The 12,640-nt window shown below is 49.4% G+C and overlaps 1 protein-coding gene across 1 annotated transcript; it reads right to left on the bottom strand.

The window, feature by feature from the left end:
• Window positions 1-24: 24 nt before the first annotated feature.
• On the bottom strand, window positions 25-2,841 carry LOC142405845 (tubulin beta-1 chain). Its single transcript, XM_075493930.1, has 4 exons — window positions 2,683-2,841; window positions 1,894-2,002; window positions 1,515-1,625; window positions 25-1,301 (listed from the first exon to the last, which is right to left on the bottom strand). The coding sequence occupies exons 1-4, from the start codon at window positions 2,737-2,739 to the stop codon at window positions 241-243; spliced, it is 1,338 nt and encodes a 445-aa protein (XP_075350045.1). The 5' UTR covers window positions 2,740-2,841; the 3' UTR covers window positions 25-240.
• Window positions 2,842-12,640: the final 9,799 nt, after the last annotated feature.

The raw sequence follows: 12,640 nt of genomic DNA, 5'->3' as shown, positions 1-12,640 counted from the left end.
TGTTAAGAAAGACAGAAAACATGATCAAGAATACATGCCTTTATGTGCTCTTAACATTTAAGGACAAAAACATTGTAATAACTGGGATTCAGAACTGTTACATTGAGAAATCTGTCAAAGTTACAAGTGCTGAGAGGATAATTGGGTACACAGTTTCTAGAGAACATGCTTCACCACCACTATCAGAAGTCATTCAGTACACATGCCTGCTTTACAGAAGTTCCTTTGATATGAGGGGACTTAAGCCTCATCCTCCTCTCCTTCCTCTTCAAATTCCCCCTGCTCATCAGCAGTGGCATCCTGGTATTGCTGGTATTCAGAGACCAGGTCATTCATGTTGCTCTCGGCCTCCGTGAACTCCATTTCATCCATGCCCTCGCCGGTGTACCAGTGCAAGAAAGCCTTGCGCCGGAACATGGCCGTGAACTGCTCCGAGATCCTCTTGAAGAGCTCCTGAATAGCCGTGCTGTTGCCAATGAAGGTGGCGGACATCTTGAGGCCGCGCGGGGGGATGTCGCAGACGGCCGTCTTCACATTGTTGGGGATCCACTCCACAAAGTAGCTGCTGTTCTTGTTCTGCACGTTGAGCATCTGCTCATCCACCTCCTTCATGGACATGCGGCCCCGGAAGATGGCAGCCACCGTCAGGTAGCGACCGTGGCGGGGGTCGCAGGCGGCCATCATGTTCTTGGAGTCAAACATCTGCTGCGTCAGCTCGGGCACCGTCAGGGCTCGGTACTGCTGGCTGCCGCGGCTGGTGAGAGGGGCGAAGCCCGGCATGAAGAAGTGCAGCCGGGGGAAAGGCACCATGTTGACCGCCAGCTTGCGCAGGTCGGCGTTCAGCTGGCCGGGGAAGCGAAGGCAGGTGGTCACGCCGCTCATGGTGGCCGACACCAGGTGGTTGAGGTCCCCGTACGTGGGAGTGGTCAGCTTCAGGGTGCGGAAGCAAATGTCATACAGGGCCTCGTTGTCAATGCAGTAGGTCTCGTCCGTGTTCTCCACCAGCTGGTGCACAGAGAGGGTGGCATTGTAGGGCTCCACCACCGTGTCCGACACCTTGGGGGAGGGCATGACGCTGAAGGTGTTCATGATGCGGTCGGGATACTCCTCCCGGATCTTGCTGATGAGGAGGGTGCCCATCCCAGAGCCCGTGCCGCCGCCCAGCGAGTGGGTCAGCTGGAAGCCCTGGAGGCAGTCGCAGCTCTCCGACTCCTTCCTCACCACATCCAGGACAGAGTCCACCAGCTCAGCACCTTCCGTGTAGTGCCCCTTGGCCCAGTTGTTGCCAGCCCCGCTCTGACCTAGAGGGTGGAACAGAAGCGGGGTGCCACGTCAGTGCCCCGCGGAGGAACAGAGAGGATGCCACTCCTCCTGCCCCATGGGCTTCACCCCTCACTTCCATCCCCACTGTGCTGTTGGGATTCAGGACCCCCAGGTCACCTGCACGCTCACGCTGAGCCTTTCCTGCGCACGGAGCTCCCGCTTCGGGACTCCTCCATCCCACGCTCACTCACCAAAGACAAAGTTGTCGGGCCGGAAGATCTGTCCAAAGGGGCCGGAGCGCACCGAGTCCATCGTGCCGGGCTCCAGGTCCACCAGGATGGCACGGGGGACGTACTTGTTACCTGCGGGAGGAACCAGCAGCAGCGTTACAGCCCTGCAGCCAGCGCCACAGGAGCCCTGCTGTGCTCCCTTCCGCCTCCCCGCATTCCACTGGAGAGACACGCTGTCTCGATCAAGACTACTGTGTTATCAGAGCCATTCTGAGAACAAAGGTCTCTCAGAGGCATCACTGGCAGATGACAGCTCTTGTTCAGGGATTTTTCCATCCTCAAGGAACTGGCATGTCTGCCCCATTTATTTAAGGGCATCTGAGGAAACAAACGCACTTACCAGCAGCTTCATTGTAGTAGACGTTGATCCTCTCCAGCTGCAGGTCGCTGTCCCCATGGTAGCTGCCAGTGGGGTCAATGCCATGCTCATCGCTGATGACCTCCCAGAACTAGAAGAAATTTTTGGAAAAGGGCAGTTCTTAACCGCAGCTGGCCAGTGCCAATCAGACACACCAGTGCGGTCTGTGCATGCCGTGGCCCTGACCACTCCCTCGCATGGCAGAGCAGCTGCCCGGGAGGAAGGTGAGTCAGTGTGGAAGGGCTTCCCTGGCTGCAGCAGCTGAATTAGCAGAGGGCACACAGGCAGCATGTTAATTATTTTATAGCTTGTACCCAAAGGATGACAGTCCCCAGGTATCTCAATTTGGTGGTCTCCCATTGTCTAGCGGTGGCTTCAGACCCCCTAGCCTCTACAAGAAGATGGCAGCACCTCCAACACCCTCGGGGGGTTACCCGTGGCACTGAAACACCTCTCGTTCCCTCCCTCAGGAGCCGGCCCCGTGGCTGCAGAGGGGCGAGGCAGCGCGGGGTTTGCCGCGGCCGCCTGCAGGGAAGGCAGGGCAGCGACGGACCGGAGCCCGGGCACACGCCAGCCCGCGCCCGGCCCCGCGGCAGCTCAGACCGCCGGAGCCAAGGGGCACGGGAGCAGGATCCGCGATGCCTTGGGCCGCTTTTCATTTCGGGACGGGGCTGCGCGCTACCCGCGGGGTGCGGCTCTGGAGCCCCGCACCGGGGCCGCCCGCAGCCCCCCACACCGGGAAGCGCCCCCCCTCCCCGCCCCGGCCCGTACCTTGGCGCCGATCTGGTTGCCGCACTGCCCGGCCTGGATGTGCACGATCTCACGCATGGTGCCGGTGTCCGACGCTGCCCCGCTGCTGCCGCTGCTGCCGCCGCCTTCGCCGCCCGCTCCCGCACTCGCCGCTGCAGCGGCCGCGCCCCGCGCCGCCCCTTAAATCGGGCGCCGCGCCCCGCCCCGCCGGTGACGTCATGCGGGAACGGCGCGGAGCCAATGGGCGCGCGAGGGCGGGGCGGGGCTGCGGCATTGTCTCCCGCAGCGGGGGGCGGGGCGGGGCCCGCGCCCGGGGCCGGGGCCGGGGCCTCCGCAGGCAGAGCGCGGCTGGCTTGAGGCGCTGGAGGAACCGCGCCTTCAGCCGGCGGGAGGAAGGCCGGAATCGGACAAGGCGTGGTGCGTCTTGGGCTGAAAATGTGGGGAAAAAAAAAACCAACCCAAAACAACAAAACCCCAGCTCCTCTTAGCACACCTGTTGGAGCTCGTTCCCTTACTTTCTTAGCCTCTGCCGCACCACAGCAGCAAAGCAGGCACTGCAATGTTTTATTAGCACCCTCAAGCCTGTATTTCTAGCTCAGGCCTGCTTAATCACGTTTTGATACGTTTTAAGCGCAAGAATCATCTTTCCATAGCTCAGGCACCTCAAACAAGCGGGGAGTGGCGATGGTAGAGCCCACAGCCGCTTTCAAGCAGCGCAACCCTCCTTTAGATAGTGATGCTGAACCTGTATATGCGGGGCTCTAACTTCAGGAGCACAGAGGGCTGGCATGAAACTTTACGCTGCTACTAAAGAATGGCTTTTTCTGGGAGTGGTCCAGCGGTGATAGCACTTTGAACACCCATAGGGATGGGATATCTTTTTTTCTATCAGTGAAGTTATGTTCTGTCTTACCGGACACCTGCCACATACCTCATTTTGGAAGACTTTGGATCCTCCTTCTAGCATCTCTGCTTGCTCCCTCATAGAAATAAACTGAGCTAAGTACATGGCGGATGACTGAGGGAGGAGGGACAGTTCAAGAACAACAGTGAGAACAATATGTTTGAACCAACTGAGAACACACCTGCATCTGCACGGCTGCGGAGGAGAATATCCGAAATAAATTTCAGCAGGGTCTATAATGGATTATGCAGAAACTATTTAACTTGACTATAAAACATTAACCAATTCACAGCTGTAAATTTTTCAGTAGTGAAAGTATCTTTGCCATGCAGCTGGCCAACCTAGCGAGGACAGCTTTACTCTAGGACCTGGGAAGGGAGATGACAACCCACAATCAAACAAGGAAGCGGTGAAGTGGGTTGGCAAAGAGGACACGAAACAATGTACCTCATATTCAGCACAACGGAACTGGAGGGGGTCCGCCTCAAGCACAATATGGAAGTGCTGAGGGGACAGCATGGCAGGGCAAGCTCTCGCACTTTTCCCGAGAATCAGCAGGCTTGGGTGACTCTCTGAAGTGCCTCTACACTGCTGCGTGCAGCATGGGCAGTAAACGTGATGAGCTAGAGATCTGCCTGCAGTTGCAGGGCTATGGCCTCACCGGGATCACAGTCAGGGTGGGACAACTCACACGACTGGAGTGCTGCGATGGAGGGATGCAGGCTCTTTAGGAAGGACAGGCTGGGAAGGCGAGGAAGGGGAGTTGCCCTTTGTGCGAGAGAGCAGCAGAAACGCACAGAGCTCTGCCTGGGGGTGGATGATGAGCCAGCTGAGATCTAAAGGGTCAGGATTAGTGGGCAAACCAATGTGCGCTATGTTGTGGTGGGTGTCTGCTAAACACCTCCTGATCAGGAAGAGAAGTAGATAAGACCTTCAGACAACTGGAAGAAGTCTCACGTTTGCAGGCCTTAGTCCTCAAGGGGGGACTTCAACCTCCTCAATGTCTGCTGTAGGGACAACACAGCAGGGTACAAGCAATCCAGGAGCTTTGGTGATAACTTCCTGGCACAGATGATCAAGGAGTCCAAAAGGGAGACACTCTGCTGGACCTGATACCTACAAGCAAGGAAGAACTGGTCAGGGTTGTGAAGGCTCAAGGCAGCCCTGGCTGCAGTGACCATGAGATGGTGGAGTTCAAGATCCTGCTAGAAGGGAACAAGGCAAATTGCAGGATCACAGTTCCCTGGTCTTCAGGAGAGCAGACTTTAGCTTCTCCAGGTATCTGTCTGGAAGAATCCTATGGGACCTCGTCCTGGAGAGAAGAAGAGTCCAGGAGAGCTGGTTGACTTCCAGGGATCATCTCTTCCAGCCTCAAGAATGGGCCATGCCAACAAGCAGGAAATCAAGCAAAGGTGGCAGGAGGCCTGTATGGATGAACAAGGAGCTCCTGAGTAAACACAAATGTAAAAAGGAAGCACTCAGGAGGTGGAAGTAGAGTCAGATGATCCAGGAGCAACATAGAGTCACTGTCCTAGTGTGCAGGGTTAGGAAAGGGTTAGGAAAGTCAAAGCAAAGGATGTGAAGGCCAGTGAGAAGGACTTCTACAGGTCCATCTGCAGCAAAAGGAAATCTCGGGAAAAATGTGGACCCACTGTTGAATATGGCAGGGGACATATTCAGTGACAAAAGGACATGGAAAAAGCTGAGGTACTCAGTGTCTTCTTCACCTTGTTTTTCACTATTAAGATTTGCCCTTAGGAATCACAAGCTTTTGAGACCTGTTGGGAAGTCTGGAGCAATTAAGACTTACTCTTGGTAGAAGAAGATCAGTTTGGGGGACATTTAAATAAACTGGACATACAAAAGTCCATGGGTCTTGATGAGATGCACCCCGAGTGCTGAGGGAGCTGGCAGATACCATTGCGAGGACACTCTTGATAATCTTTGAAAGGTGAAGCCAATCTGGGAGGTTCTCAAGGATGGAAAAAAAACAGTGTCACTGCTAAATTCAAGAAGGGCAAGAAGGAGGATCCAAGGAACTACAGGCCAGCAAGCTTCACCTCGATTCCTAGAAAGATGATGGAATGAATTCTTCTGAAAACTATTTCCAAACATATTAAGGTCAAGAAGGTGACTGGGAATAGTCACCATAGATTTACGAAGCGACAATGATGCCTGACCAACTTGATAGCCTCCTACAACAAAGTGACTGGCTTGGTAAATGAGGGAAGAGCAGTTAACATTGTTTATTTTGTGGAGGCTTTTGAACTGTCTCCTATAACATCCCCATATGCAAACTGATGAGGTATGGCCTAGATAAATGGACAGCGAGATGGAGTGAAAACCAGCTGAACTGCCAGGCTGAAGGGCCTGAGATCAGCAACACAGAAGCCAGCCATTGGTGGTGTACCCCAGTGACTGATCCTGGGACCAACACTGTTTAACATCTTCACTAATGACTTATATGGTAAGAGAGTGCACCCTCAGCAAGTTTGCTGGTGATACAAAACTGTGAGGGGTAGCTGATAGGCAAGAGGGTCATGCTGCCATCCAGAGGGACCCCGAAAGGCTGGAGAAATTGGCTGACAGGAACCTCATGCAGTTCAACAAGGGGAAATGCAAAGTCCTGCGCCTGGGGAGGAACAACTCCAGGCACCAGTACAGGCTGGGGGCCACCCAGATGGAAAGCAGCTTGGCAGAAAAGGATCTGGGGGTCCTGGTGGACACAAAGTTGAACATGAGTCAGCAATGTGCCCTTGCAGCAAGGGTGTCCAACAGCATCCTGGCCTGTATTAGGAAGAGCATTACCAGCAGGTCGAGGAAGGGGATTAGTTGTGGTGAGACACATCTGCAGTTTTACATCCAATTGTGGGCTCCCCGGTACAAGAGAGAGATGGAGATACTGGAGCGAGCCAAATGAAAGGCCATGAAGGTGGTTAAGGAACTGAAGCATCTGTCATATGAGGAGAGGCTGAGGGCTGGGACTGATTGTCCTGAAGAAGGCTCAGGGGAATCTTATGAGTGTATATAAATACTTGATGGGAAGGAGTAAAGAAGATGGAGCCAGGCTCTTCTCAGTGGTGCCCAGTGGCAGGAAGAAAGGCAATGGGCACAAACTGAAATACAAAAAAATTCCATCTAACATAAGAAAAAAACTTCTTTGGTCTGGCACAGGTTGCCTAGAGAGGTTGTGGAGTCTCCATTCTTGAAAATATTCAAAACCCAAGTGGACACAACCCTGGATCAACCTGCTCTAGCTGACCCTCCCAGGCTGAGTAAAGGACTGAACTAGATGGTTTCCAGAGGTTCCATTCAACCTCAACAGTTCTGTGATTCTGTGAAAAGGAGAGAAAGGAGTGGGAGGCGGTGTGTCACCAGCAACACCAGAGTGACAGTTTATGGATCTCGGTGCCACAGTACACTATAACATTCAATTGCAATTATAAAAACTACAAAACCAGCAGATTTTTGCAAAGGTGAGGTAATAATTAATGTGGTAAATCATTACCACTATCAAGAAGAAAGGTAATTGCAGCCAGAATGGACAGGGTTGTTTACATATTACTCAGGTTAGCTGTGCATAACACAATATAAATCGATGCATAATGTTACCAGTTTCACTCAATTTTTTCATCCACGGCAGAAAATACTAGTGGCTAAAGAAGTCCCATATCTTTGCCCAGTATTTGGCTACTGTGACCTTGGAAAAATACTTTGGCTATATTTGCGAAAGTGGCTCTCAGTTTGCTCCAGTGAATTGTCTTGCTTGTGAACTGTGGCTCTTTTTCTCCCCTAGTGCAGAAACCTCAGCTGCTGGGAAATGTCATGAGCGAGGACTGGCTCAAGATTTGCAACACGTGGAATCACATGTGGCGTCATTACACGTGGCTTTTGCAATCACAAAATACTCACAATTGTGCTGGTACTGAGATCTTTTCACCAACTTTTCTTGAATTTTGTGTTCTTTAAATCCCAGCTGTTGTCAGTATTTTCCTTTGACATGTTTCTGCAATACTTAATCACAGGCAGTCTTTGTTATTGCTCACACAACTCGTGCGTATACATTTCTACTTGCTATAGGCACAACCCGCCCTTTTGGGCAGCAGTAGGCAGTTACAACTTCTCGCTACCGGTGGAACTGCAACACAACTGCATCTCTGGCATCTCTGTGGGATCCACACGGGCACTGAAGAGCTTTTTGTGTGCCAAAGTATTCCTGGCAATCTACAAAGGACCAGCTTGAAGCATTCTCACTCCTCTCCTGAAGGCACCTGGACACTCCTTGCCATGCCTTCTTCCCACATGCACACGGTGGCTTCCTAGGGCTTTATAGTTATTCCATTAAGGATTTTGAGCTTTTGTTAGGAAACTGTCTAATACTTAGATGCTATAGTACTGGTCTCTTTGTAGATACCAGTTTTTTAGGGGTATAGCTCCAGGTTTTAAAACAGAGTACCTAAAGGGAGGTACATGTTTATGTGTCTAATCAGTGCCCTCACCTACAGCAATGCTGACCATCCGTGAACATGCAGTGAAGCGAATTTTCAGTGCTGGTTTTCCTGGGATAGAGTTAGGCACACAAGAAGTTGGGAGGGGGCACAGCCAAGATAGTTGATCCAAATGGACCGAAGGGCTATTCCATACTATATGACATCATGCTCAGTATACAAAGCTGGGGAAGAAGGAAGGGGGGGGACATTTGGAGTGATGGAGTTTGTCTTCCCAAATAAGTGGGATAGAGCCCTGCTTTCCTGGAGATGGCTGAACACCTGCCTGCCCATGGGAAGGAGTGAATGAATTCCTTGCTTTGCTTTGCTTGTGTGTGCGGCTTTTGCTTTCCCTATTAAACTGTCTTTATCTCAAGGCACGAGTTTTCTCACTTTTACTTTTCTGATTCTCTCCCCCATCCCAGCGGGGAGGAGTGAGCAAGCGGCTGTGTGGGGCTTAGTTGCCGGCTGGGGTTAAACCACAACAGAATTAAACGTCAATTACTTAAATGTCAATTCAGAACCCTACGTTTTGGCAAATGCTTTAAGAAATATTAGCCATCACTGCTATTTAACTAGATGTGGGGGTTCCCTGTTGTATTTGTTAACATGGCTCCGTAAATTCTAAACGTTCAAGGCTTGCAAAGGGAAGCCAAAGACCTCCCATTCGTACAAAGGCAGCGGCTGTGCCCGGGAAGGCCCCTGTGCTCCTCGGCAGCCCGCTCCCCGCCTGCATCAAACCTGCCCGGTTTCCAAGGCAACGGCGGAGCCCGGGCGGCGGATGCACAAGGGAGGCAACAGGGATCCCACAACATTTTCACCTCTGTCTGTCATTGCCCATTGTTCGAAAAAAGAATCGCAAGCGTACAAATGGAAAAGCTGCTCAAGCACACAAAATGTCTGCCTATGGCTTTATTCTCGCTTGCTTGTGACGGGTGACGTCACATATTGCTCAGGCATGTATATCGGAGGCTACATGACTTTTCGAGTCCTTCTGCTGGTACTCGAACGAGCAGGCTCTGTTCATTAGCTTATTGTTTGCCTTCTATCTGGTAACTACGATATTCCCACCTGAAGAGGACTGTCAGTTCACCCTTTGGAACCTGATGCTTAATCGCTTGCAATGTGCATTAAGATAGAAGACTATTTCTGCCAGCCAGAGGGTGGAATAATCGTGAAGGTATTTTTAAGTCTAGGAATAAAATACCAAAAAGGAAAATCTATTTTTATTTCAAAATTACAACCCACTGCAGGCACTAGAAGCAATTAAATACTACAAGGTTGAGCATGCATTTATGAATGAGAAAAAGCAGTTTCATTGCAGAGTCCTCTGTACTTGCATTTGTTGTACCTGGAGGTTTGTGTGCTTGGCCAAGAATAAAAGAGGAGAGAGGATGAGTGTGTGAGAGAACATCACATTACAGAGCAATTTAGGGCACTGTCAATTCTAAAACGACCCATGCTCCTTTTGAGGGAAGAATTGTTTCTTCATGAACCTAATATTTCTTCCATGCCCTATGGTTTCTCGTGTGAACTTAGATTATAACCTCAGAGAGTCAGGAATTTCTGCGAATGTGGTTGTACAGGACACAGCAAACAGAACCCCACTCGTCTGGCTTCCAAAGCTCCCATAATAAACATGATCACATGTTGCAAAATGACTCCAGAAAGGGAAAAATATGTTGATCATCATCAGGCAGCGATTTACTGAGAAGAAAGGCAAAACAATGCAGCCTCTCATTATTTCCGCTTGGCACACCAGATGTGATGGGCAGCAGCCAGATGGCTCCTGCCCCCACCCAGGCTGCATCTACCTTTTAAGATCGCTCAGTAGATGAAATACGTCTGCTATCTCTACGGATTGGGTCCTCCAGTCAAGAGATGACTAAGATTCCAGCATCAATATAAATGAAATGCTGATATCACGTTTTCCAGGGTAGCTTATTTCCCGCATGTCATCGAGAACAAGGCACAGATAGCGACTTTGATCTGCTAGTCACCGTTTCTTTTGTTCCTTTGCCTCATCTTGCAATCCGATAGTTACTTGTAACTCAAACTGACACTGAGCAAACTCTAAACTTCATCTTGTGATGTCTGCTAAGAGATGTAGTATTTTGCGGTGGGATTCAATGTACATTGTTTAAAATCGCCCAGGTTTCCCACGGGAGAGTTCAGGGTGCCATCACACTAGGTGGCTGAATCGACTGTACGTCTTGCTCCGCTCTCTCCTGCTTCCAGCTGCCTGCCTTTTCCTCCTCCTTTGCACCAGTTCTCCCTCTGACACACTCCGTAATCCAAGAAAACACTTCTTCCCCACCCTCAGTTTACTGTCCCTAACTGTGGAGTTTAGGGAGCGGAACTGACTGGTAGAAGGGTCAGACATGCCCTGGAGCTGCCTAAAGGAAATAACACAAAGGTAATACCTAAAGCAGGGCGAGGGGAATAGGACCATCCTTTTTAGCAGCTGGAGGATATTGAATCAGCCCAGCCCGTGGAGCTACCCACTTCTGCAAGTGGCAGTTTCCTCAGTGCCCTGGAAATCTCTAACCCAAGCTTGCTCTTTCTCCCTGCCTGCTAGGGTGAAGCTGGAATTGTAGCTAGAATTTCCAAAACCCAGCCATACAATTAATTTATTAATTATAAGACCAGCATTATGCTGGATGCAGAGAAGCAGACTGTAAGAAGTCAACGCTTGAATTTCATTTAATGTTTGTAAAGCTTGTTGTGAGACCATTTGAATTCTGCTTGAAAACCCTGTTTAATTATTCACTGTGAAGGCAGGCGGTATCTTTCTATTACATTCATGGAAAATGTGGAAACATTTTTCAGTGCAAAACAACAGAGAACTGTTTACTGAACAAGCTACACAACCTCTGCCAGGGTAGCCATTTCATCCTCTGGAGCAAGTATTTTCACATTCTGCTTAAGCTGAATTATTATTAACATTTCTGTTTGCAATGATAGAGGCATTCTTGCCAAAAAGAAAAGAAAATACACCTTAAACCTACCAAGGAAGCCAAGTGAGAAAAATAATCTGATTATAAAAGACGACATATGGATAAATTGAGACCAGTTAGAAAACCTCTACCATACAAGAATCAAACATTAATAAACAAGAATTTAACAAAGCTAACTTGATTTCCTCCCTTACAAGTGGAATTCTGCCCGTAAGGGAAAAATGACTTTGAGTGGGGAGGAGGGAATGACCTACTCTTAAATTATTTCTTTTTTGCTTAGATAGTGTAAATAGATAGCCTTCTTATACACACACTTCAAAAAGACACAATTTTTCTTTCTGGCAGATTCACAAATAAAGCACTTGACATAAGATTGAAGCTAGGAGCAGGGAAACCGTTTACTTCTTGTTAAACTGCTCAGGGAGAGGAAAGAGTCGTCACCTGCACTGTGTTCTTTGCCAGCAGAATGACTGGGGGGGTCAGGCTTTCACAGGTCCCCCCGATACTCTCCCTGCGCCTCATTCAAATGCCCAGAGGGCTCCAGCTGGACAAGTGTCCAGTAGAGTCAGGGCCAAGAAATGTCTTTTTCCAAAATGCACCATGGCCTCAGGCACTTTCCTGTGACCAAATGCTTCCATTTTGAATTTTCATGTAGGCAAGCTAAAGATAACAACCATCTAAAATGGAAGTATCTGAGATCCCATAGTCTGCTCTTTCCTATCTTAATAAATACAAACAGACTAGGGCAGGTGACTGCTGGAGTATCAAAAGGCAGGTGCTTAACATGAATGAATTCTAGATTGGAAGGGGGAAAATTCTCAAAAATCTTTTTTTTAGTCACGTACAAGATTAGCTCCTAATACTTATTTATAAAGGTTTATTTTGAGTTGAAGAAAGAGGGAAAAAAATAACCTTACGTGGATTACCTCAGGCACATGTAACACATCAAAAGAGTCATGAGCTTTGTTCTGTGGAAACGTAGAAGCAGCCGAAAAATACATGGGAAGACTGAGAACGGGATGATTTGTAAATGAGAAAACAGTGCCTCCCCTACAATGAGCAGGTTCAGGGGACAGCGTTACCTATAGCTCCTAGGCAGGCTACCACATCTGAACAGTCCCTAAAAGTAGACGTTCATTATGCTTTAATGTGGAATGGAAAAGTAGAATAACAGTCCCTTGGGAGAAAGGGTGTATACCAAATATAGGGGGTAGTCACATGATTTCTCCAGAGGGGATTTTTTCTCCTCGGAGCTTTAGCAAACAAAAATATTAGGCCTCATTAGACAGAAAGCAATAATTGAGGCACCTCCCACTGCAAAGCAGAATTTAATATAGTTTAACAGCGCTTCTTAAAAAAAAAAATGTAGTAAGACAATGAGGTGTGGGGGTTTTGGTGTTTTTTGGGGGTTTTTTTGGAAAGTTATTTCAATGGAACAACCATGAAACTTGCCCTACTCAACGCCAGCACCAGGGTTCATCCTGATCTTACACATAACTTTGTCATGGGGCTTACAGGGAGGGGAGAACTCTTTCTGGTGCGGAGAGTTTTGCTAGATGCCCCAACTCTTTCTGGTGAGGTAAGAAAACTTGTCCCTCTTGCACCACTCTGCCACAGTCCCCCCGGGCACC

The sequence above is a fragment of the Mycteria americana genome, chromosome 2, assembly GCF_035582795.1.
Source record: "Mycteria americana isolate JAX WOST 10 ecotype Jacksonville Zoo and Gardens chromosome 2, USCA_MyAme_1.0, whole genome shotgun sequence".
Lineage (NCBI taxonomy): Eukaryota > Metazoa > Chordata > Aves > Ciconiiformes > Ciconiidae > Mycteria > Mycteria americana.
Note: the sequence above shows the minus strand (reverse complement) of the source record. Positions and strands in the feature narration are given on the sequence as shown.

Coding starts and splice junctions, on each gene's coding strand:
- LOC142405845 (XM_075493930.1), bottom strand. CDS start 2,739: ATGCGTGAGATCGTGCACATCCAGGCCGGGCAGTGCGGCAACCAGATC. Junction 1,626..1,893: donor CTACTACAATGAAGCTGCTG/GTAAGTGCGTTT, acceptor TTCCTCCCGCAG/GTAACAAGTACGTCCCCCGT. Junction 1,302..1,514: donor GCCCGACAACTTTGTCTTTG/GTGAGTGAGCGT, acceptor TCCACCCTCTAG/GTCAGAGCGGGGCTGGCAAC.